Genomic DNA, 23,659 nt, shown 5'->3' with positions numbered 1-23,659 from the left:
CAATTTCCAAGCCTCCCTATTCTCCGCCATTTCTTCTTTCTGACTCTGGCCTTGGTTGCCTCCGTATAACGCCGAATCTTCATTCCTACCCAACCCTGCTTCAGACTCATCTTCTGCTTGATTTTCATTCCCTGTTTCTCGCCCAACATCATAATCTTCTTCCAACCCTGTCGCCACTCCCTTACTTGCTGCGCCTCTGCGTTCCGGTCCCACAAGGTACTCTTCAGTCGGTCCTCTTCCATCCCTCTCATTCCCCATCATATTCTTTCTCAAGCTTTCAAAATCATGGTTCTGCTGCTGTGTTATAGCCTTCCCAGGAGCCTGTTGATCCTCGCCATTGCCGCGTCCAAAACTCGCAGCTACACGGTTCAGATCTCTAACGTCATCGTCGGCTCCAAGACTGTCGCTCTTTGCACTTCCGTCAGCTCTTCCCGCTGCACAGCGGCACACTTGCACCACCCCAGGGATCTGTGCGTCGTCCCTATAACCGCGCCCGACACCACCATCTGCAGGGTACAGATCCGTGGTGTCATCGCCATCCTTCTACCTGCAGATTTCTGCATCTCTCCCAGCTCCTTGGGATGCGCTGTGGCAACCTTGTACAGTTCCAGTCTCTCGCGAGTTCACCTCGTCCTCTCCCCAACGCATCCATCGCAACCCAGCAAAGAAACAATTTGCGTTCGCTAGTTCTTTCTCCATCCGAGTCAGGGGCTGCACAACCCACTGTTCCACATTCAACTGGGCCGAGTCGTCAGCTACTCCAACCCTACCTGCTATGGGCAGCCCACAGCCTCCCTCTTTCAATTGGGCCCTCTTCAATTTGTTCTTACCATCCTTACTCTTCAAGCCATTTGGCCTGCTTTCGACCAACCCAATCCTCTCCCTTCCAATAACGGTTGAATACGTATATGGGATTTGAATTTGCTTATAATTGCATGATAGCGTGTAATCTGAATCAATCTCCTGATTATTTGCAGCTGTTAACATTGAGATTTTCTTCTCCTTTGTTAACGCGTAATCACAGCTCTCATAATGATAATTTGAAAACTGGATATTTCACTCATTCAATTCAGAGGGCAGAATTCCTATTTTGTCCTTGTCTTGTTCCTCATTCGATTGTTTCTTCTTCATGAGTCCAGCTGCCGGATCCCATCTTGCCACCCTCGGCTCAGTGCCACCACTAGCTGCCTCCCTTATATCATCCTGCTGTATATTTTTCGTGGCCACTATATGCTTACTTCCTTGGTCAAACGTGGTCTTTGGAAAACATTCTTCTCTATACACCTCACTGCCTACCTCTTTTACAAGAACATCAAATCCGCTTGCACCAATAGTGACATGAACCCACTCGTTGATCATATCGAACATACATGTATCTATCAGGATGCGACCAACACTAAACGAACTACATGTTTCCGTTAAAGTATCACACTTTACCACTTCACCCCATTGATCTCCTAATCTTATGAAGGTCTCCTTTGACCAGGCATGCAAAGGTACTCCATAACATTTCAACCAGACTCTTCTAGTTTCGCTCCTCTCAGTCTCATCCCATCTCCATACCATATAGAACAATTTTAATAGATCGTTCATTCTGAATGTGTACGCTTCCTCCGCATTAGCTAACGTGTCAAACGTTAGCATTGCTTTGTATGCACCCAACTCCCTTTTATGCGTTACACACTGCCATTCATTATGAATCTTTTGACATAGTACCTAAAAATTGATCATCTTCTTTGTGCTTCTCACAATACTCCTTTGTAGCCAAGTAACATTATCTTTTGCTACTGGTATTTCTATTTTCTTGGACCATCTATCCGTTCTTATTTGGGTCTATGCCCTGCGCATCTCTTGCAAACTTATCCACATGCTCTTCCATCTTTCTTGCAATCTTGTGCTGCTGAGGTCCACCTTCCTGCCATTTTCTTGTCGGTTCCTCCACTTCTTTTCCTTTAACGTCCTTCAGTTCATGTTTTCTTCTGTATTTTGCTTCTGCAACAAACATTCTCTTATCTTTCAACACCATGTGATTCATTTCTGCAATAGCCTTCAATGCTCCTCCTTTTGTGGTGTATTAGATAAACACAAATAGATATATTTGTCCATTCTTATTCTTCCGTACAAGATAAATGTCTATAATCCTGCCCGTCCAGTTGAACAGACTGAATAGTTCACGCTTTGGGATATCAACTGGAAGATTATCAGCAAAAAATCGAAAAAGAATCTAACTCCAACCGATGATACTCTTCTTTATTCCAAATCCGAGGATCCCTATCCTATTGATTTGTATACCTATTGCTACGCCTCTCCGTATTTACCCACCCCCTGTTTCCCCTCTCTCTCGCTCTCTCATGGCTCTCAGAACCAGTTTAACCGCAACATTGGGCAATTACTAACATACAAACCACTTTTCTTTTGATTAACTTTTGGAAATAAGGTTGAAGGTCTCTAATAATTGATTTTGGATTCCAATAATTGCCGACAAAAAATTGACTAGAATAATAACCAGCTAAAATTAATGATATCAAGTGAAATTCAGATATGTAAATATTTGCCACTAGACCTTATCACCTTAGGTTTGTATGATGATCATTATTGTAATAATGATATAATTAAATAGCTATTATTAATATTTTTAATAGTATAAAATTACATCTAGTGATATAGGATTATTTATTTTTTTTGTTGATTAAGTGTTGGTGAGATTTTAATAAAAACTGCTAGTTTCCTAACTTTCTCTTTAAACAATTAAACAACGTAACTCACGAGTGACAAGCGAATTGTATAAGCAAGACAGATGGAAACGTGAACCATTGGCTGGCCACGGGCAAGTCGAGGAGGCACGAGCAGATCAGAGGGCATGAAGGAAGCACCCAGAGCAGAGAAGAGCCCAAGGCAGCAGCTTACGGTGACGGCAAGCCGGCAAGGTGGCTGAAGGTTTTTTGGATGTGACGTCGATGAGAATAATTAATTTTATATTTTAATCTTATTAGTTATATTTTTAGTTCAAGGCTATTATTAGTGTATTTTCTTATTTTTCACTATAAGATAACCACTTTTCTTTTTATATGAGTCACTATGTATATTGCTCTACATACTTACTTTGAAGTTTGAATATGCACCACGAGTAGTGATGAGTGATTACATAAAGATGATAAGATCGGACATTATGAAAAGTGTAGTTGAGCTGATCTAGAGCAACCATATATTGCAATTTGAAACTATACAAATGGACACTTAGAACAAGTTTGGTACTCTGAGGTATAATATTAGGCTAGAGAAAGTTTATAGTTTAAATATATTGAAAAACCATACTTATTACACCCTAATAGTTAATTGGTCTTTAAATTTATTATACGCGAGTCAATTTAATTTTCAAAGTTTTAATGGTCTTTATTTAGTTCTCAAATTTTATAAACGTAAGTTATGTCAGATACCATCTTGAACTTAATAAAACAGACGTTTTTGTTTTGACACTCGAATAAACAAAAATAATATTTTAAGTTGTGTTTATTGAAATTTTTTCTTCCAAAACAAGTAATACGACATCATTTTATAGATTTTATGGTGTGATATCTAATTATTTATGTCAGTATTTCATTAGCGTTTGTGTATCAAAAATTATCTCAAGAATTAATGTGAGTCATGTTTGTAAAATTTGAAGATTAAAAAAAATTTAGAGGCTAAATTGAAGATTATTTCGGCTTAAAATTGAAGATAAATAAACTATAAAATATCAAAAAATTGTATTTTCTTGTTAAATATATTATTCAATACAATTGTTTCTTAAGAAGCATTTAAAAGAAGTTCAATATAACACTAGCTGCCCCAACAAGCTATTTTATTAAACAAAAAATAATAACAGAGAAGGTGAACAACATCCATATTATTAAAGCTCCTTATTAAGCATTAAGGACAATTGATCCCGGTAGAACCCAAAAGCTTAGGACCATGAAACTGCTACACGACCACGGGATCCAAAAGTAGTGCCACAATGTGGTCTTTGAAGAGTGCACAATTTGTAATTTTATCCTCAGAGTTCGCATATATAAACTCACATATGCGTGCCATGTTAACAATGCAATCGAGGACTGGCCTTGGGATATATTCAATTAACTTGAGGTACTCTTCATTCATATCCTTCCAACAATTATTGATATCCATTTTGATGAATGCATGGGCCTCCTCTTCTGAAAAGCTATATTGCTTCATGCAACATTCTACCGAAGAAGCAACATGTTTCCTTTGCTGCTCAAACTACAAATAATTGGTTCAAATATTTAGGAAAATAAGATAGTATAGGCCCATGATTTAGAAACAGAGATCTAATAATACGTGTATAAGCATTTTTAATTTTGTCCGATCAGCTCAACTACACTTTTTATAAAAAATAGCAAATGTAGAAAGAGAAAATCTAATCAAAGAACGAAAAGAAGATACAAGAGAAGAAGAAAAGAAATGTAAAAGAAGAATGAGGAGTAGAAAAAAAAAGGAAAAAGAGTATTAAGAAGAAGGAAAAGATGCACAACAATGATGACAAGTGACAACGTGCTATTGGGTGAGCAGACGAAGAAGTGATTAAGGTTCTATTTGAAAGGAACATAGAAACATACGAATAAGAGAAGGAAAAGATATGGTTAAAAGTATTTAGTTAGATTTGGTTACAAATATTTTTTAGTTATTTAAAATTATTTATTATTTAAAAAACATTTTATATTAATTAACACCTAAACAAAAAATAATATCTTTGTAAATTGATTTAATTTATATTTGTTAACTTAATTATTATACTATTATGTAAAAAAAATAAAAAAATAAACTTAATTATTAATTAAGTTCTACTGCAACTAGTGAATTGCTTCTTCGACCATTATTAATTTATCAATGTTTCAAATAAATTAATAATTCTTTATAAATGGATTAAATTAAAGTTATACTTTAATAAATATATAATCATTTATATGAAATAGTTTCATGACACATAATTTTGCGCACAAAAAAAAGAAATTTATAACTCCTCCTGTTGCGCTACCGAACAGCTTTTGAAATAAAATATTTATGTCAAATTCGTCAAATATATAAAGTTATAAACCATTCATATAGTAAGATCTAATAGTTTAATTTATAACTTTTTTTGGGAGTTTGGGGAGGATTTTGTTATCTTTTTGTCATAAAATTACTTCTTTTAAAAATTTAAACTAATAAAAAGAATTAAACATAAATAATTATATTTTTAATATATTTTTTCATATAATTTTTTCTTTTATTTGTTAAATTTTTTGTATAAAATCTATTTTCACTTTTTATTTATCTTTTATAAATTTATTTTTCCAAATCACTAATTATCAAATTTTAAATCTTTATATCATAAAATCTCTAATACTATATTATAAAATTAAGAAAAAAGATAAATAAGTCCCTGACGACCTTTTAAAACTTTGACAAATAAATCCTTCACAAATTTTAATTATAAATATATTTTCGACATTTGTAAATAGCAGATATAGATACGTCCCTCTGTCCATTTGCCTCTCCTAAAACAAACGGAGATGGCTGAGCTAGCTTCTACATGTCCATAACGAAACTATGTGTCTGTTACGATGCTAAAGTATAATCTCCTCAGAAAAATTAGAGGACAAATAGGTCCTTGTGCTCCTAAAACAGCGCCGTTTTGAGAGTCACCTTAAATTTTCAAATTTTAGTCAAATCCAAATCTCGCGTGACCCGAAGATGCATGGATATTCTGTCACTGTCGAAGACTTCCTTCCACCCCATGTGGATTGGAGAGGCTCTTATGTTGGTGTTGCCGGAGATCTTGCAATGGTGGACGTGGATGTTGTGGATGATCATGTTTGAAACATACTGGAGCGTGATGTAGCCATGACTAATGACGTGCACATATTGGTGCTGTGGCCGTCCACCGTCTTGTAGCTATTGAAAGCTTGTTGAACTTCAAGAAAAGATTTCTCCTCAAAGACGTTCCACGTTCCAAGGGTAAGTGCGACTATTGTTCCACGGCAATACGGACTCGACCTGCTCCTACCCATTCTGGAGAACCATAGCCGATTTACCCATGGAGAGGGACTGAAAACCTTGGTTTTGTCGTCCCTATTTCATTAGTAGATATGGCCACCTTTCTATCCATTACATTACACCCAAAGCAGATGCCACAATCGGTGAGCGAGCTTCTATCGGTTTGTTGACCAGTTTAGGTCGCACCACCAATAGTCGTCGACGGAATTTTCAGTGAGACAAGAAGCATTGGTCTTTTGAGAGAAGCTCCCTTCTTGAAAGTGAAGCATTGATTTTCTTTCAAAATGCCACAATTTAATTCCATGCAGCAGATGTAAAAAAGTTGAATCTTTTAATGTTTGTATTACGAGAAAGCATCTAAAGATTAAATTTTTATAAATAGAGTTATGATTTAGCATAACAATGACAATGTTATTTATATGTTGAGGTTAAATTGAAAAGGGACTTATCTCTGAACTTGATGAACGGTACTGGAATATAATGGAGTCTGACTAGAATTTGAAAATTTAAGACAGCTCTCAAAATGATGGCATTTTGGGAGCATAGGGATCTATTTGTCCTCTAACTTTTTTAGAGGGATTATACTTTAGCACCGTAATAGACACGTAATTCTGTTATAGACATGTAGGTGTCAGCTCAGTCATCTTCATTTGTTTTAGGAGAGGCAAATAGACGGAAAAACGTATTTGTCTGCTATTTATAAATATCAAGAATGTATTATAATTAAAATTTCTAAGAAATTTATTTATCGAAATTTTAAAAGGTGAGAGATATATTTATTATTTTCTCTAAAATTAATTTTTTAACAAACTTAAATTTATAAAAAAAATACATATAAATTATTATATATGTAACCTTTCCAAAATTAATATTTCTACCTTATGTGAAGCCAAATCATTTGTGAGCCTGGCAACAAGTGACGAAGCTTGTAGGATGAGAGGAATATTATTAGAAATCCAATGAAGAGTTTCTTTGGTTGCGAATTCTCCCAAAGCAATAAATGTTATTGCAAGCATTTGGTATCCTAAATTTGAAGCTGCGTTAATCTTGTACTCATCATATGTCGGAACATAACTCTCATAGCACCATTTTGCTTCAACAATATAACCTTGTACATAATGAGACAACTGTAGATAGAATAATTAATGAAATAATAACGTTAGGAGGACAAAAAAAATAGCCAAAATTTATTTTATTTAATATTTATTAATAGTTATAACAATTAATTAATGTTAAATAAAGTAGGTTCTTGCAGTCTTTGGCTAATTTTTTTATTACTAAATATTTCTGTTAATGAAAATGATATTTAATTTTGAAACTAAGAAATAAAGCTTACCGCCTGTTTAACACATTGCAACACCAAATTTGATTCTCCATTTCTAGCACTACTCAACTCTATTATTTCATCGGTGACTTCCAAAATTGCATTAAAAATAGTTTTGAAACACTCTGGAAGAGATGCAATGTAACTAATATCCCATCTGAAACACAAAAGGGCTAAAAACTAAGAAAGTGACATAATCATGGAATTGAATTATTAAGATGATAATTTTGGATCCTTTTTAATTAAAATATAAATAGCATAATGTAAAATTGGTAAATTCTTGTTTTAGTAAAATCAAACCTTTGAATTGCCAGTGTGAGGAGCTCAAGTTCTTGAATTGTTCCATAAGCATCATAAGTATCATCAACTATAGTCATCCATTGATTCACTTTGGTTGTCACAACTCTAAAAGTAGTATATTTAAACTCAGAGTTCATAGCAAATGGCCAAAAGTATAACTCAACTATCCTCTCTCTTGCATAAGGGACCTTTGTCCCAAACTCTGAATTTCTCCACCATCTATAATAATACAAAAAGTTATATTCTTGTTCATTAGAAGAAATTCCTTCTCTTTTTTTATAAGGAGTACTTGTCTAAATTTATATACTTACTTGGTGGTAATACCAATTTCTTTTTGATACCATTTCTGTAGCATATCGAAATTTAGTTTTGCAAGGTTTAGAAGAACTTTGTCATGCAAAGGATCTTGTTCGTAGAAAGACATATATGACCTTGCCCTCATTCTTAAAACTGCCCTGTGAAGAGGTTGTTCTAAACTCTGATTGATTTGGTCAGCCAAAGATGGGTTCAATTGATTGGTGATGGAGTTAAGTTTATTGTATGTGAATTCATGTGCTTCCTCTAATATATCTTCCCCATAAACCCTTAATTGTGCAGCCTCATATAAACTCCATATTCCTTTAGCATCTTGAACAATAGCTAGCTCATTGAATTCTCCCTTTTTATTCTTGAATTTGTTGAAAATATCTATGTAATTCACATAATAATTAGTGTGAATTCATAATTAATAATTGATATTTTTTTTAGGAGTGTTAGGGCCATTAACTTTTGTGATTTATAATCATTAAGTAGTCATCAATGATGTTTTTAATGATATGAGATTTCGTCCAATAGTATGGAATTACTTACTTTTCATTCATTAGTTACATGCTGGCTAGAATTTAATAAAGTTGCTGTTTTTAGGCTTTTTCATTTTTTTATACTGCAATTATATATAAGATAAAATATTGAATTTTTTACATATATACCTGATGAAATATAATATCCCTTTTGTCGGAGTAAACGAAAACGTAATGCAATAAAGTGAAGGTCATGATCCTCTGTAGCAAAGCCATTGTTGATAAAATCATTGTGGGCTTGTACTAATATCTCATCAATTTCACGTTCAAAATGATAAGATATACTCAAACGTTGAATTGAGTCAATTAAACTTAGTTTTTGTATGATATTATTGTCATTAGAAGATAGATACATCTTCACTTTCTCTTTGTATATTTGAACTTCTTCTTTCATACTTTCGTTCACTCCCTGCAAATGTTTTCAGTTTAATATTTAACTTAAAAGAGTAAAAAATCAACAAATTAAAATGTGATTTATCTCTATATATGATCAACTCGATGTAGATTGTTATGTGATGATTATTTGTTGCGAATTCATTGGTTTTATTTGTTTCTTAAATCAAATTTGATATTAATCAAACTAATACAAATAATACTTTATGTTTTGATCATATATATGTAATTTTTAGTCAATTCTCTCATAAATAAAAGTCTCTTTTCTAAACGAAACTATCTCATCCAATTTTTTTTGGCATGATCATAAAAGAATAGAGACGAATCAAATCAAGGACAGATCTAGAGATTATTAAAGGAGAAACCAAATTTTAGAAATCATATTTCAAAGAAGAATCTTCTTTGTTATTAAGATCAAATTATTATTTTAAATAAGCATTGTTATTATTATAAATATAATACTACTTGATGACTTTAATTTGCACTTGGGTTTGGTAAAAAAGTTTCATATGCAAAAATACTCTGAAAAAAATCATGACATTAAAAATGAAGACGGAAAAAATCAAGGGAGAAATGGACAAAGCTTAAAAGGAAAATTATGATAACGGAGAGCGCACCTGCTGAAGGAGATTACAATAAAAAAAATCCAAAAAAAGATGAGTTGCAAATTTAAGAAGTATAAGTGCAAAAAAGAGTTACATTATAAAATCATTGAATGTCATCATATCTAGAGATGGCAATACTATATAGATTTGCGGGTATCTATTTTACTCTTATCTCTCAGATCAAATTTTTAGTAAGATAGAATTTTAGAGAGAATCAAATTTAAGTAATACATGTCTTTACCCACTCTGATATATATATATATATATATATATATATATATATATATATATATATATATATATAAAAATAATTAATAAAATAATAATTAATAATATTATGTTATTTTTAAGTTTTTATTTTAATTTATGTTATATATAATAATAGTTATATAAATTTTAAAATTTAATTTTATTTGTTAAATTTTAATAATTATAAAAGTGGCATGAGTATTTATAAAAATAGATTAGAATTTAATTTTTTATTACTCATAAATAAAAACAGAATAACTTCTACGCAAGTTATTATAAAATAAAACTAAGTGGGATTAAATAGGACAAAAATTTACCTCTATTTATTTTATTGTCATCCTTAGTTATATCATGGCAAGGGATAATTTTATTCTGATGTAGCAAAATGAAAAATCACAATTGCAAATCTTGAAAAATTGAAGCCTAAAAGTATTCGATCACTACAAGAAGTGTCCAGAAACATTTGGATCAAAGTTATTGGAGTTAGAGTCCAATATAAAAAGGAAAAAAAATCTTAAACGATTCCTAAGCATTATTTCAAAAGATAACGAAATTTTTAATAAAAAATATTAATATTATTGGTCTTTGATTTTTATTTTTTATGAAATTTATTAATTTTTCTATTAATATTTTTTTCTATATTAATAGAATAAAGTATATTAAACTATTAATTTATCCATTAAAAATTTTTAAGATTAATAAATTATTTTTGCTGAAAATTTCGTTGTTTTTTAAAAATTATTGTCAATGCTATTTAGTTTCTCTTTTGTTGCTTTTTTAAATATATTAAATAAATTTACCGTATAAAATTAAAAAATATTAATAATTTTTAAATTATTTTTATTTATAAAAATTAAATAAAAAATATATTAATAATCAACGTGTCATATAAATATATTTTAAAAAAAATAAATAATAAAATAACTAATTAATTTTATAAAATTAAATATGAAAAATTAAAAAAATATTTTTTATTTAAAATTTATAATCTTTTAAAAAAATTATCAAAGACCGAAATAAGTTTTCACCCATATAAAAAGTAAGGTAGTTGCAAAACTTGGAGTGACCAAAAAAGTAATAACATCATGTCATACAAATGATTGAATAAAAATGAAGAATAATGAGTTAATGACAACATCACATGAATACCCTTGACACAACAACAAAAGACAGTAAAAAAGGACAACAACAAAGTACAATAACAAATCTTAATAGCACAATTATATAATTAAAACGAAGATTAATAAAGTTATATTTAGGAGGAAGATTGAAATTGAAAGACTAAATTAAATTTTTATGTTATATTTAGTATAAAAAATATAGATTTAAGTTATATTTAAATATTATATTTGGTTTAAAATAAATATAAAGATTGAATGATAATAGATTTAAGATTTAAAAAGTTAAATAAATATTTTTTTAAAAAAATATTATTAAAATTTTCGTTCTTAGTTTCAGAAATTTTAGTCTCCTCATTCTTTACATTTTAAAAGTACTAAAAGATCTAAAATTTTGTATCATGAAATTGAAATTTTAGTTTCAATTTCTAACTACTAAATACAATATTTAATTCTAATTTTTAGTCTCAATTCTAATCTCTAAAAACAAACACTAACAAAGTAAACAAAGGGGGCAATTAGTTTGTGAAAATATTTTCTGTTTTTATTTTCTGAAAATAAAAATTATTTTCAACTTTTTGCATTTTAGAAAACACGATTAGTTTGTGAAAAGAAAATTCATTTCTAAATATCGAAAATAATAAAAATATGTTTGGTTGATTTATTTTCAAAATGTATATTCAATAGTTTAAAATTATAAAACTATTTTTTATTAAATGTACAATTTTAGTTATTTAATTTTTTATTAAATTAACAATTAATTTTTATACGGTATTAATATAAAATAAATTACTATCTTATTATACTATTTTAGAAAAATTTGGTTTCTCTTATATATATATATATATATATATAGTTGATTTTATATTTTCTATGATACTATATAATAATAAAAAATATCAATTAAAATAAAAAAGCGAAACTAAAATTAGTTTTACATCAAACGAATTAATTAATATCAAAATTAATAACAATGATGACAGGAAATGAAATTTTAATGAAGCATTTGTATTTAAAAGACGGAGTCTTCTGATTTTAAAAACAACATAATTAAAATATAATATTATATATTGGTGGCGATCAAGTAGATTTCAAAACCCTTAAAATTATTGGGGAATGAAGTTTTATGGAGCATTTACATGCATATACTATAAATCCTTTAAAGAAATATATACATGCATGTCAGTGATAAAGAACATACCAAAGATTGTGAATCAGCATAGTGAAGGAAGGTATCCTGCCAATTGCTAGGACCAAAGTTTGCACAAGGTCGCTCATGAACAGAAGCAACTCCAAGAGACATTGTAGTTTTTTTTTTTTTTTTCTCTTACTTTGAATTATATTTTGCTAATGGAATAAATGCTTTATGTATATTTATCAATGGACGATGATAAAGCTCAATTTGGGCAGGGGTATATATACGTGAAAAATATGCTTTATATATATATATATATATATATATATATGACACGTGAAAAAATATTTTAGACACTAAAATATAAAAAAATTTGTTGTCTATACCCCTCATAATAAATACGATTTTTTATTATAAAACAATTTTGTTTTGGATATTGTTCGGTTAATTGGTGTATCGGACGGGTCGGGACGATCTCCTACGAGTTGGTGGGAATGAGTTGGGATCTGAGTCGGATGTGCGGGGAGACAATCTCGCGGGCTCTTCGTGTGATGAAAGGGGGTGTCACCTGTAATGACACTCCGACGCTCAAATCAGACGATGAGCAAGTGGTATTAGAGGAAGAGATTTGGTGACGTACCTTGGAAGAGGGGTAAGTCCCTCCCCTTTTATACCTTGTCAATGAAATGCCATTTTCTCGAGTCGGATTGGGTCGGTCACGTGATCAGCTGGACCAGACCGTAACAAATATGTATGGTACTGGACAATGGACGATATATGCTAAAGAGTTAAGAACCAATCATTAATTAATATATAGATGTGATTTCTAAAGTGCCATTCATTAACTAAAGGGCGGTTTAACACCTCCATAGTTGGCAACAAATATTAGTCTTATTTTGTGCACAGTATTTAGTCAGATAAATAAAAAATTAATTTGTGACAAATTAAAATTTTATTTAAATATTTATTGTTGACTGACAAATTACTATATGTATAAAATAAGATTTAAATTTTTTATATTTATTAAAGTAAATAAATAAATTAACTATTTAACTAATTCAAATTAATTATAACAAAATATTAGTTGAAATGTTAAAGTTAATTTTCACAATAAGCCAAGTTTCACACTAATGTGCACTGCTAATTTCTTTCATGTTCTATTATTGGAGCCGTTCCAAGTATAGTTGTCAGAATCGAATCGGACCAGCCAGTTTGACCAGAAAACTGGTAAATTGGATTCTATACCAATCCGGTTCGAGGTTAGGACCGTTCAAGACAGAGAATCGGAATGAACGGGTTGAACCTGTAACGAACCGACTAAAATCGGTCAAATCTTGTAAAAATTGGACCGGACCGAACCGTTTGGTCCGAACTAAATCTGGGTTCTGCAAGTCTACCATGCTCTCCATAAGCTCCAATGTGCCAAGTGTCAAAATTGTGTGGTTTTTGAATTTGAAAAATTTTTCAAAATGGCTATCATGGGGTTCGAAGTGCTCACACCAAGCTAAGGTTGCAAGGAAGACAATCTAACCACCAAGCTACATTGTTCTTACTAATATATATTCAAATTATAATACATATAGCAATTTTTTATTTATTTATATTCAATTAATTTTAATTTTAAAGTCACTAATTTTTAAATCAATTATATTTTATTTAACTATAAATTTTATTAATATATATATATATATATATTATAAAAAGATAAAAAAATTATTAATCATAATTTCTTTTTTCTTTTCATGATTATATGATATCTATTAATATTATTTTTTCAATAAATACTTGTAGTATATAATAATAGGTAAAGACTCACATACAGTTATCTTCATATGAAGTTGATAGTTGAAATTTGTTAGATGATATTTAGTTAAACTTGTCAAATTATCTATTTTTAAATATCAACTTCACATGAAAATTAACTGTATGTAAGTTTTTACTTATAATAATATAATAATACAATAAATATAAATTAATTAATAAAGTATTAAAATTTGAAAATGATAATTATTTTTATAAAAATAAAATAAAAATACTTATAATAAAGAAAAATAATTAAATTTTACATAATTATTTAATTATACCGAGTTAACCGGTTTGACCAGTGATCTACCGGTTGAACCAATAACCCAGTGACCCAGTAACCTTACCGGTTCGGTTCTGACAACTATGATTTCAAGTGCCAACTCTAGAAAAATTGGTAAATCGTAACTTAAATCGGTTAATCTAATTTCACTTAATAAAAATTTAAAATTAAAATTTTGAAAGGCATATATTTTTATTAATATTTTAATAATAATTAAATCTCAACTTTTAAAAATAATTAATACAAAAATAAATATTAAATTAATCAACAGAATAATATTTTAATTTAAGACAATAAAAGTATAAACATAACAATTTATATATATGTCCAATGAACCAGTTACTTATTTAATAATATTAATTATAAAAAATTAAACAGTTATCTAATCCTAAATAAATTAACAAGCAATAAGAGCCTCAGAAAACTAACAATTATTTGGACACAAAAAGAAAACCTTAATTATTTATGTGACGTGGTGTCTTGCACTTTTTAATTATATCTTCTTTCAGCCACTCTACTAAAATTGAAAAAAAATGATCATGTGAAATAATATCTCAATTGTTGGTATATTATTAGTATATTTTCTTATTTTTCACTCTTAAGATAACCACTTTTCTGTTTATATGAATCACTATGTATATTGCTCTACTTACTTTGAATATGCACCACAAGCAGTGATGAGTGATTACATGAAGATGATAAGATCGGACATTATGAAAAGTGTAGTTGATGTGATTGTGTGTGAGACAGATAGTGTGAAAGTGTTTAATTTTAATGATTATTTTATTTCTAATCATTAAGATCATTTTGAATTTATTGATCCGTTAAAATTAAGTTCAAAATAAAGAATATCATATATTAGAATTTACATTAAGATCATTTTGAATTTATTGATTTGTTAAAGCTAAGTTTAAAATAAAGAATATCATATATTAAAATTTGTTACAATATGCAGATGTAGAAAAAAAAAAGAATAATTTCATTGATTAATTTTATTACAGATGAGATATATATACATGTACATAATACAGGGGTTTAACTATTTAGAGAAGGAAGGATACTCTAACTAACTAATTAATTATATTGCAGAGAAGCTAACTAAGTTACATGAGTGACTGATTATTGGTTAGGCTAGTGACTAATTAATTTAGATGGTCCATAATATCCTCCCGTCTCAAGTTGGCAGATAAAGATTTATCATGCCAAACTTGGAAATGAGATTGTTGAATTGAGCTGGCGTCACTGGTTTGGTAAACACATCGGCTAGTTGATGTTGCGTCCGAACATGAATGAGCTTAATAAACCCCGCAACCACCTTTTCACGCACAAAGTGGCAGTCCACTTCTATGTGCTTAGTTCTCTCATGAAAAGTGGGATTGGATGCTATGTGAATAGTAGATTGAGAGTCACAAAACAGCATAGAAAAGAAAACATCAACTTGAAAGTCAAACAAGAGGCCTTTCAACCATGTGAGTTCAGCAGTAGCTACTGCCATGGCCCGATACTCAGATTCTGCGAATGATCTAGAGACTGTGGTCTACTTCTTCGATCGCCATACAACAAGAGAATCTCCAATGAACACACAAAATCTAGTGACACTCCGTCTAGTATTCGGACAACCTGCCCAATCTGCATCCACATAAGCCATTAGTCTCTTCTCGAAGTTTGTCGAAAAAAGTAAGCCTTGTCCTACGGTGCTTCTGATATACCGCAGCAAATGATGAAGGGCATAAAGATGTGCAGTATGGGGTTGGGACAAAAATTGGCTTAGGGTGAAGATAGCGTAGGTGATTTCTAGGCCCGAGATGGTGAGGTACATCAATCTCCCTATAAGCCTTCTATAGCTCGCGGGATCCTTGAGCAACTCCCCATCTGAGCTACTACGCCTTAGGTTGGGTTCCATGGACAAAGAGGTAGACTTAGATTAAGCAAAATTGGTGTCTTCAAGGATGCTGAGGGTGTACTTATGTTGGCTAAGAACAATTCCCTCATCTGATCTTGCCAATTCCAAACCCAAAAAATACTTCAAATCACCAAGAACCTTCAATTTGAAGAGCGATTCCAATAATTTTTGCACCTTATACAACATGTCCTTAGATGGACTGGCCAGAATGATATCGTCTACGTATACAAGGAGATAGACTGTTTGGTCGCCACTACCATAGGTGAAAAGGGAGTAATCGCGCCTCGATTGTTTGAAGTGGTGACTAAGCAAAGCTGAAGAGAATTTGCAAAACCATTTATGGGAAGCCTGCCTCAAACCATAAATGGATGAAAATGTGTCCTTGAAGTCTATACCAGCTTGTTGGGTGTATCCTTTTATAACGAATCTAGCTTTGTATCTGTCCACAAAATCATCTACTTTGCATTTGACTTTGTAGACCCATCTGCATCCAATGGTGTGTTTGCCAGCAGGCAGGGGCACCAAAGACTAAGTATTTGTGTCTTCCATGGCTTGGAATTATTCATCCATTACTTTTCGCCATTCTGAAAACTTGACTACTTTATGGAAGAAGGTAGGTTCATGGATTGCAGCAACATTGGCAATGAAAGCACAGTGAGATTGAGAGAGATGTTTAAAATTCATGTTGTAAACATTGTGGCATTGATAATCCTTGAGATACGGAGGTGGTCTTGATGGTTGAGATGTTCGGCAAGGTTCAGTGGTGGGAATCGCCTAAGATAAAGCTAGGACTTATTGAAGTTGTGGCTCTACATTGGTGGCAGGTGAAGAGAAACTAGGTGTCACATCGGGAAGACAAATAGGCATGACCACATCAGAAAAGATATCAACAATGGTGCTGGAAGTCCTAGAGGATTGTTGAAATAGAAACTCGGACTCCACAAAGGTAACGTCCCTCGAGATAAAAATCTTCTTAGCGATTGGATCATAGAGCTTATATCCCTTGTAGCCAGAAGCATATCCAATGAAAACTGACCGCACTGCATGTGAAGAGAATTTGTGTCATTTGGAAATGAGGGTGGAAGTATGAGCTAGACAACCAAAGACCCGTAAAAAATGGTAGTCCGGCTGTTTAGAGAATAACTTCTCATACAGTGAGCTATATTGAAGGGCTGGACTTGGCAATCTATTGATTAGAAATGTGATAGTCAGAACACATTCGTCCCAAAATTTAATTGTGAGCCTTGGATTGGAAGAATAGAGCCGGAGCCACATTGAGTAAATGCTGGTATTTTTGTTCAACTACGGAGTTCTGCTCAGGCCTTTCGACACATGAGAATTGATGCACTATCCCTTTCGAATTGAGGTATTCGGTGAGAAAAAGTTCACCTGCATTGTCCGATCGCATTTGTTTTACCCTGGTCTTAAATTGAGTCTCAACAATATTGAAGAAATTGATAAGAGTATTAGCAGCATCAGATTTATATTTCAACAAGAAGGTCCAGGTGAATCTAGAGTAATCATTCACAACAATAAGAAAAAACCTTATACTATTATATGTAGGGACACGATAAGGCCTCCAAATGTCACAATGAACCAAATAAAAAATGGCAGAACAAAAGGTATTATTTGATTGAAAGGATAAATGCCTAAGTTTGGCTAATCGACACACATCACAATTGGAGTGATTGAATTTTAAGGGTGTTGAAGACAAAATAAAATTCAATCTATTGAAGACTTTTTCAGACGTATGACCTAATCTTGCATGCCAAGTAGAGCTACTAACAGAAGAAACTAAATGACAATTATCAACATCAAGAGAAGGAGCATGCATTAAAGGTGGTGATTGCAGAACAAACAGATCATCAACTTCATCACTTTTGCCAATCACCTGCTTGGAGTTCTTGTCCTGTATCACAAATGATAGGTCAAAAAAATAGACACTACAATTTGATAATTTTAGAAGGGAACTAACCGAAATCAAATTGACTCTATAAGATAGAATGAATATGACATTAAAAAGTGTTAAAGAGGGGTTGAGAACAACATTACCAATGGCTAATGCATGAATTTTGGTATGATCAGGTAAAGAAACAAAGTGGTTAGATAATTATTTTGGGTCAATTAGAGAATTAAAGGAGTTGGTGATATGGGTGGTAGCACCTGAATCAACAATCCAGGCACTTAAAACTGCCTTTTGGTTCAGTAACAAGAAGAGAACACTTCACCTGCACATATCTCAGGTTCAATGTCTTGAACAGCTTGCTGTGGTTGAAGAAGAGCCATCAATTGGTTGTATTGAGCTGCCGTGAGAGAGAAGGGAGACGTGAGTGATGAATCTTGCACTTCTTTTACATGATTCACTTGAGCTATATGATGCACCTGAGGCTTGGGAGTCTTGTTTTGCAGATAGCCTGGTGGATAGTCATGAAGACGATAACACTTGTCTTTAGTGTGTCCCATGAGTCCACAGTGAGAGCAAGTTGGACGATCTTTTTTACCCTTTGACTTCGAATTTTGGTGCATAGAGAACTTCAGAGACTACTTGACTGCAAATGCCATGTGCTGGCTAGGTTGAAGAGAAGTAAGTACCCTTTATTTCTCTTCTTGCAAGACCAGAGAGAAAATTTTGTCAATTGAAGGGGAAAATCTGATAACAAGATTTGGCTTCTAACATTTGCCAAATTTTTATTGAGCCCCATGAGGAACAGCATGACATATTCTTGATCGAAATAGGTTTGAATCGATTTGACACCGCCGCAGGAGCACGAGACTAGAGGCTTGAAGGTATTCATTTCTTCCTAAAGGATCTTCAACTTCGTGAAGTATTGTGAAACAGAGAGCACGCCTTGGGTCAGTGACATGAGAGATCGTTTAAGCTCAAAGATGTGAGGTGCATTGCTTTGAGAGAAACGAGTCTCCAGGTACTGCCAAAGGAGAGCGGATGAACTTGCATAGATCACGCTCACAGCAATGTCCTTGGAGATCGAGTTTAGCAACCACGTCGTGACGATGTCGTTGGTGCATTGCCAATATTCTGCAAGCACGGGATGAACAGTTGGATCTGGTTTCTGCAAAGAACCATTAATGAAGCCAATCTTGCGTTTGCCACTCAACACAAGACACATCGATATGCACCATGAAGCATAATTGTCTTCTTGGAGCGGCTGAGAAACAAGCACGAGTCCCTGGATAATCGCCGGACTGAAGCGAATAAGCCTCGAGAATCGGCGAAGACTGTGCCGGAGAGTTCGAATTGCCTTGAGAGGGATTTGATTCAGAGATTGTGAACATCTTGATCGGAATCAGTGAAGCAAGCAGCTCGAAAAGGAAAGGAAAGAGAAGAAAATTGAGGCGAGAAAATCAGAAATTTTTTTCGAAAAATCACAATGAGAAGAAAAGTATAACGGAATTGTGAAGAGAACTTCTGATACGATATTATAATATGCAAATGCAGAGAGAAAATGAGTCATTTCATTGTAGAGAAGCTAACTAAGTTACATGAGTAACTGACTATTAGTTAAGTTAGTGACTAATTAACTTAGATAGTTTATAATAGAATTGACGTATTGACTTTTGTTTGATTATGAAATATACAAACATGATGACAGACACCATGACAAAGATTGTGATAAAGTTACAACTTTATCAAAAAAAAATTTTTTGCTTAAATTTTTTTTTTTTAAAATAATCTTAAATGAAATTATTCCTCTAATAGTTCTTTTATTTTTTATTTAATTTATTTAAATAAAAAAATTAAAAATCAAATTTAAATCAACATGGATCTTTATTGCAATGCTAATAAAAGAAAGAAAAAGAAAAGACAAAACACAATCCTAATAAATCTCCGATAATAACGGTTACTGACCCTCTAACCCTGTAGCATCTATCCTTATTTTTCAAATTATAACCATCATCCACGACCCCATCCCTATATTATTCACCCAGTTAAACCTCCATATGTCTCTCCTCTGTCTCAGCTCATCCACGACCCCATCCCTTTATATATATATATATATATATATATATAAAATTTAGATACCACCATTTTTATTAAAATTTAGTTAGTATTTAATTAATAAAAAAAATAAATAATTTTATATTATTAGATATAATTTTATATCATTAAAAAAATTAATAATAACTAATTAATGATTATAAATTATAAAATTTATTAATTTTTTAACATTTTTTTTAACTACTAAAACAAATTATTAATATAAAATACATGTTAAAATATAAATATGTATTTTTATAATTTTCAACATGATTATCATAAATTAGTTTCCTTTCCTAAATTAATCTCATCATCAATAACTGCAATTTTCAATCCGATATATCTCATTCAAAATTTTAACATTCATGTGAATCTTGATTCCGGATATTCATGAATACCTACCTCATCACGTGTTTGATATAGTTCCAATTCTTTTTTTTTTTCTCATGAATTACAGATAAAATAGGGACACGGTACACCAAGTCACCAATTCAACAAGTTTGGATCCAGGGATTTTGAAGGGATCGAAAAGAAAATGGAAAAAAAGAAAATAAATAGAAAAGTAGGATTTTTATTATTTGGATAAGAAGAGAAAATAGAGAAAAAAAAAATAACAGTGTAAGACCCATAAAATTATTTTCTTTTCATAAATGAAAAGAAAATGAAGAGAAATAAGAGCAATAGGAATAAAATTACACATTTACTCCTTATCATTAATAAAGTATAATTTACATATAATATATATAAAGATATTAATATAATTTTATATTATTATGATTTTTTTTCTCTTTTTTTTTTCCATCCAAACAAAAGAAAATTTTCTCTCTATTTTCTTTCCATCTATTTTCTCTTAATCTAAACAACATACAAATAAACTCACCAAAAAAAAAAATAACAATACAAATAACCCTATTTTTCTTTCTATTTTCTTTCCACTCATTTTCTTTCTTTTATTTTCTTTCCTATACCCAAACAAAAGGGAAATAATTACGTTGTGCCAGGATAGTGTATATGAGAATAATCAGTGTATTCAGTGTTCATATCTCTGCTTTCAAACACTTTTTAAAAATATATTGTCCATATCTTTGTATCCTATCTTCGAAAACAAACGCTACCTAAAAGAATGTAGTGTAGTCAAAACTAGAAAGAGTGAGTTAAAAGCAAGAATCTTTATGTCTATACTGAGTCAGCAGTTATTAGTAAACTGGTAAAGAATTAGGAAAATTTGTCCAAAAAAAATAAATTGATTGAATTGATTCCGTTTGTAGCAATTAACCAATTTAAAATAATAAATCATAACAAAATAAAAAATTATATATATTATATATAAATATATTATTTTATTATATTTGATTCAACCTTACATAAATTTTAACTAAACCTTTAGTTCAATTAGTTTAGTTTTCATAATCTTGTTTGAAAGCATGGCCTTCACAGCTCAATCAAGCTTCACAGAAAATCCAATTTCAATAAAGTTAGATGGAGACTACAAATAACCTCCGGTTTTTTTTAGATTTGGCGAGCATCTGGAATAACTAGTGAATTACAACTTTATTGCACCGCAATTGGTGCATTAGTATTTGCAGCCTTAATGCTTTTTGCTGGTTGGTTTCATTATCACAAAGCTGCTCCAAAATTGGCTTGGTTCCAAGATGTAGAATCCGAAATTTGTTCTATACATATGACCAGCAACAAGAAAAATAAATGCAATAGCTAAATGATGGTGAGCAATATCAGTCAGCCATAAACTTTGTGTTTGTGGACCCAAGAAGAGTTAGAATGGCCGTTCCTGATCCTTGGGAGGTCCCAAATAAGTGACTACTTGAATCTTTCTACAATGGAAAGATAAATAAAATTCACCATTAAAGGGCATGATCTTGTAAAACACATAACTAGAACAATTAAACTAAGTGGCGTTGTGAATCCTAAATATTCGAAGTTAAAACAACAAGATGCTTTATTCAAATCATGGTTGTTGGCTTCGATGACAAATCCTTCCGCCACAAAAATGGTTGTATGCCTTTTCACTTTTTCAATTTGGAAGAGGTTAGAGGCATATTTTTCCCCTGTCATGTCAAGACAATTGATTTGTTAATCTCAGTAGGAGAACAAGTTAGTGAAGATGATCATGTTAATGGAATGAAAAAGTATAGATAGATAATGAAAGTACTAAACAATGTAAACAATAGATATATCGGATGTTCAATTTACTAGGTGTGCAGATAATTATCCTAATATTAAGATTTAGGTAAATAATTTAAAAATATAGTGTATTTTTTATTTTATTGAGCCAATTTTAAAACTCATTGTTCACATTGTTCACAAAAATCATTATCTACCTAACAAAATCCATATACAATTTTGCATGGATTAATTACAAAATATGGATCTTTGATTATTGTTCTAGTGTCAAGACCAATGAGTATAACGGTTGCAGAATTAGCGGCATGCTTCTTGCCCAGGAAAGCATGCTAGAAATATTTGGAAACTAGATCAATTTGTTCAGATATATGTAGCTCAATACAGTCATCAAAGTGGTTTCAAAGGAAATTTAAGAGGTAGTCTTGGAGGAAATAGAGGCAAAATAGGAGGAAGAATGAAAAGAGGAGGTTATAGTAGAGGATATGGTGATGGCGGAGATGTCAATGGATCATAAATTCATAATTCACTCCAAATTGATTGTGAATTAGCATAGTGAAAGAAAATATCCTGCCAAATGCTAGGAGCAAATTAAGTTTGCACAAGGTCGCTCATGAACAGAACTATTACTGTTCAGAACAGCAATAGCTCTGCTGCCTCAGTTGTCGTCTTGTCGATCTTAATACGGTTTGGTGCGATACTGTATCTAAGTCGTACAAGAATCGCTTTTATGAGTTGGGGTAGTTTTTTACCAGCAACCTCAACACTTTCACATTAACGGATTCGTCCACCTCTATCACCAATCCTGCCAATCTTGAGGACAATAACATCGATTTGAGAGAAGAGGTGCAGAATCTCACCTAGAGTCTTCACCAACAGGCTCAGCAACTACAGTAGGTTGAGGAGAGGTATAACGCGATCATCGCACGCGTATCAGACAAGATTCCTTTAGGCTGGAGCTTATTTTAGCCAATTGCAGTAGCGAAATCAGTGGATGGAGTAACAGATGGCAGTGTACTAGAAGTAAATGCGCACTAGTGACAATAACGCTACTAGAGGGATACCGACATCACTGCTAGACCACCGTCTCAGCAAGACCAGTGGAATGACGTCAACAATAACAACTATTAGGATCCGTAGTTCTTAAGATTTTCTTCTACTTTATTTGATTTTTTGTTTTGTATACTTTATATTTCATATTGTAAATATAACTGACTGTGTTTAATAAAATCTTTATTTGATTGTCATTAATTAAGATTTGACTGCTAATTGTGCTAAAAAATTTTTAAAAAATTTAAAAATTATTTGAACTTATCATCGAATTTACTGGGATAAAATTTAATGGTACGCAAGTTCCAAATTTTGTCACCAAAATTATCAACTTCTATTTTGTCACACTCTTTACAGAATTTACCAGTAATTACAATCAAATTTAGTAATTCAGTAGTAAATAGTTATCGGTGAAAATATTATCGTCGGCTTAAATTCGACAATAATAAATTTATCGGCGGATTATTTCTATAATCTCACCATAAATT

The 23,659-nt window shown here is 31.6% G+C and overlaps 2 protein-coding genes across 2 annotated transcripts; both read right to left on the bottom strand.

The window, feature by feature from the left end:
* Positions 1–6,046: 6,046 nt before the first annotated feature.
* On the bottom strand, positions 6,047–12,164 carry LOC130945931 ((-)-germacrene D synthase-like). The gene is made up of 7 exons (XM_057874620.1): positions 12,063–12,164; positions 8,626–8,905; positions 7,969–8,344; positions 7,658–7,876; positions 7,370–7,514; positions 6,912–7,160; positions 6,047–6,309 (listed from the first exon to the last, which is right to left on the bottom strand). Exons 1-7 carry the CDS (start codon positions 12,162–12,164, stop codon positions 6,244–6,246), a joined length of 1,437 nt encoding a protein of 478 aa, XP_057730603.1. The 3' UTR covers positions 6,047–6,243.
* Positions 12,165–15,619: 3,455 nt separating this feature from the next.
* LOC130945930 (uncharacterized mitochondrial protein AtMg00240-like) lies at positions 15,620–15,985 on the bottom strand. The gene has a single exon (XM_057874619.1). The coding sequence runs from the start codon at positions 15,983–15,985 to the stop codon at positions 15,620–15,622; it is 366 nt and encodes a 121-aa protein (XP_057730602.1).
* Positions 15,986–23,659: the final 7,674 nt, after the last annotated feature.

The sequence above is a fragment of the Arachis stenosperma genome, chromosome 8, assembly GCF_014773155.1.
Source record: "Arachis stenosperma cultivar V10309 chromosome 8, arast.V10309.gnm1.PFL2, whole genome shotgun sequence".
Classification (NCBI taxonomy): domain Eukaryota; kingdom Viridiplantae; phylum Streptophyta; class Magnoliopsida; order Fabales; family Fabaceae; genus Arachis; species Arachis stenosperma.
This window is presented reverse-complemented; position numbering and strand designations above follow the sequence as displayed.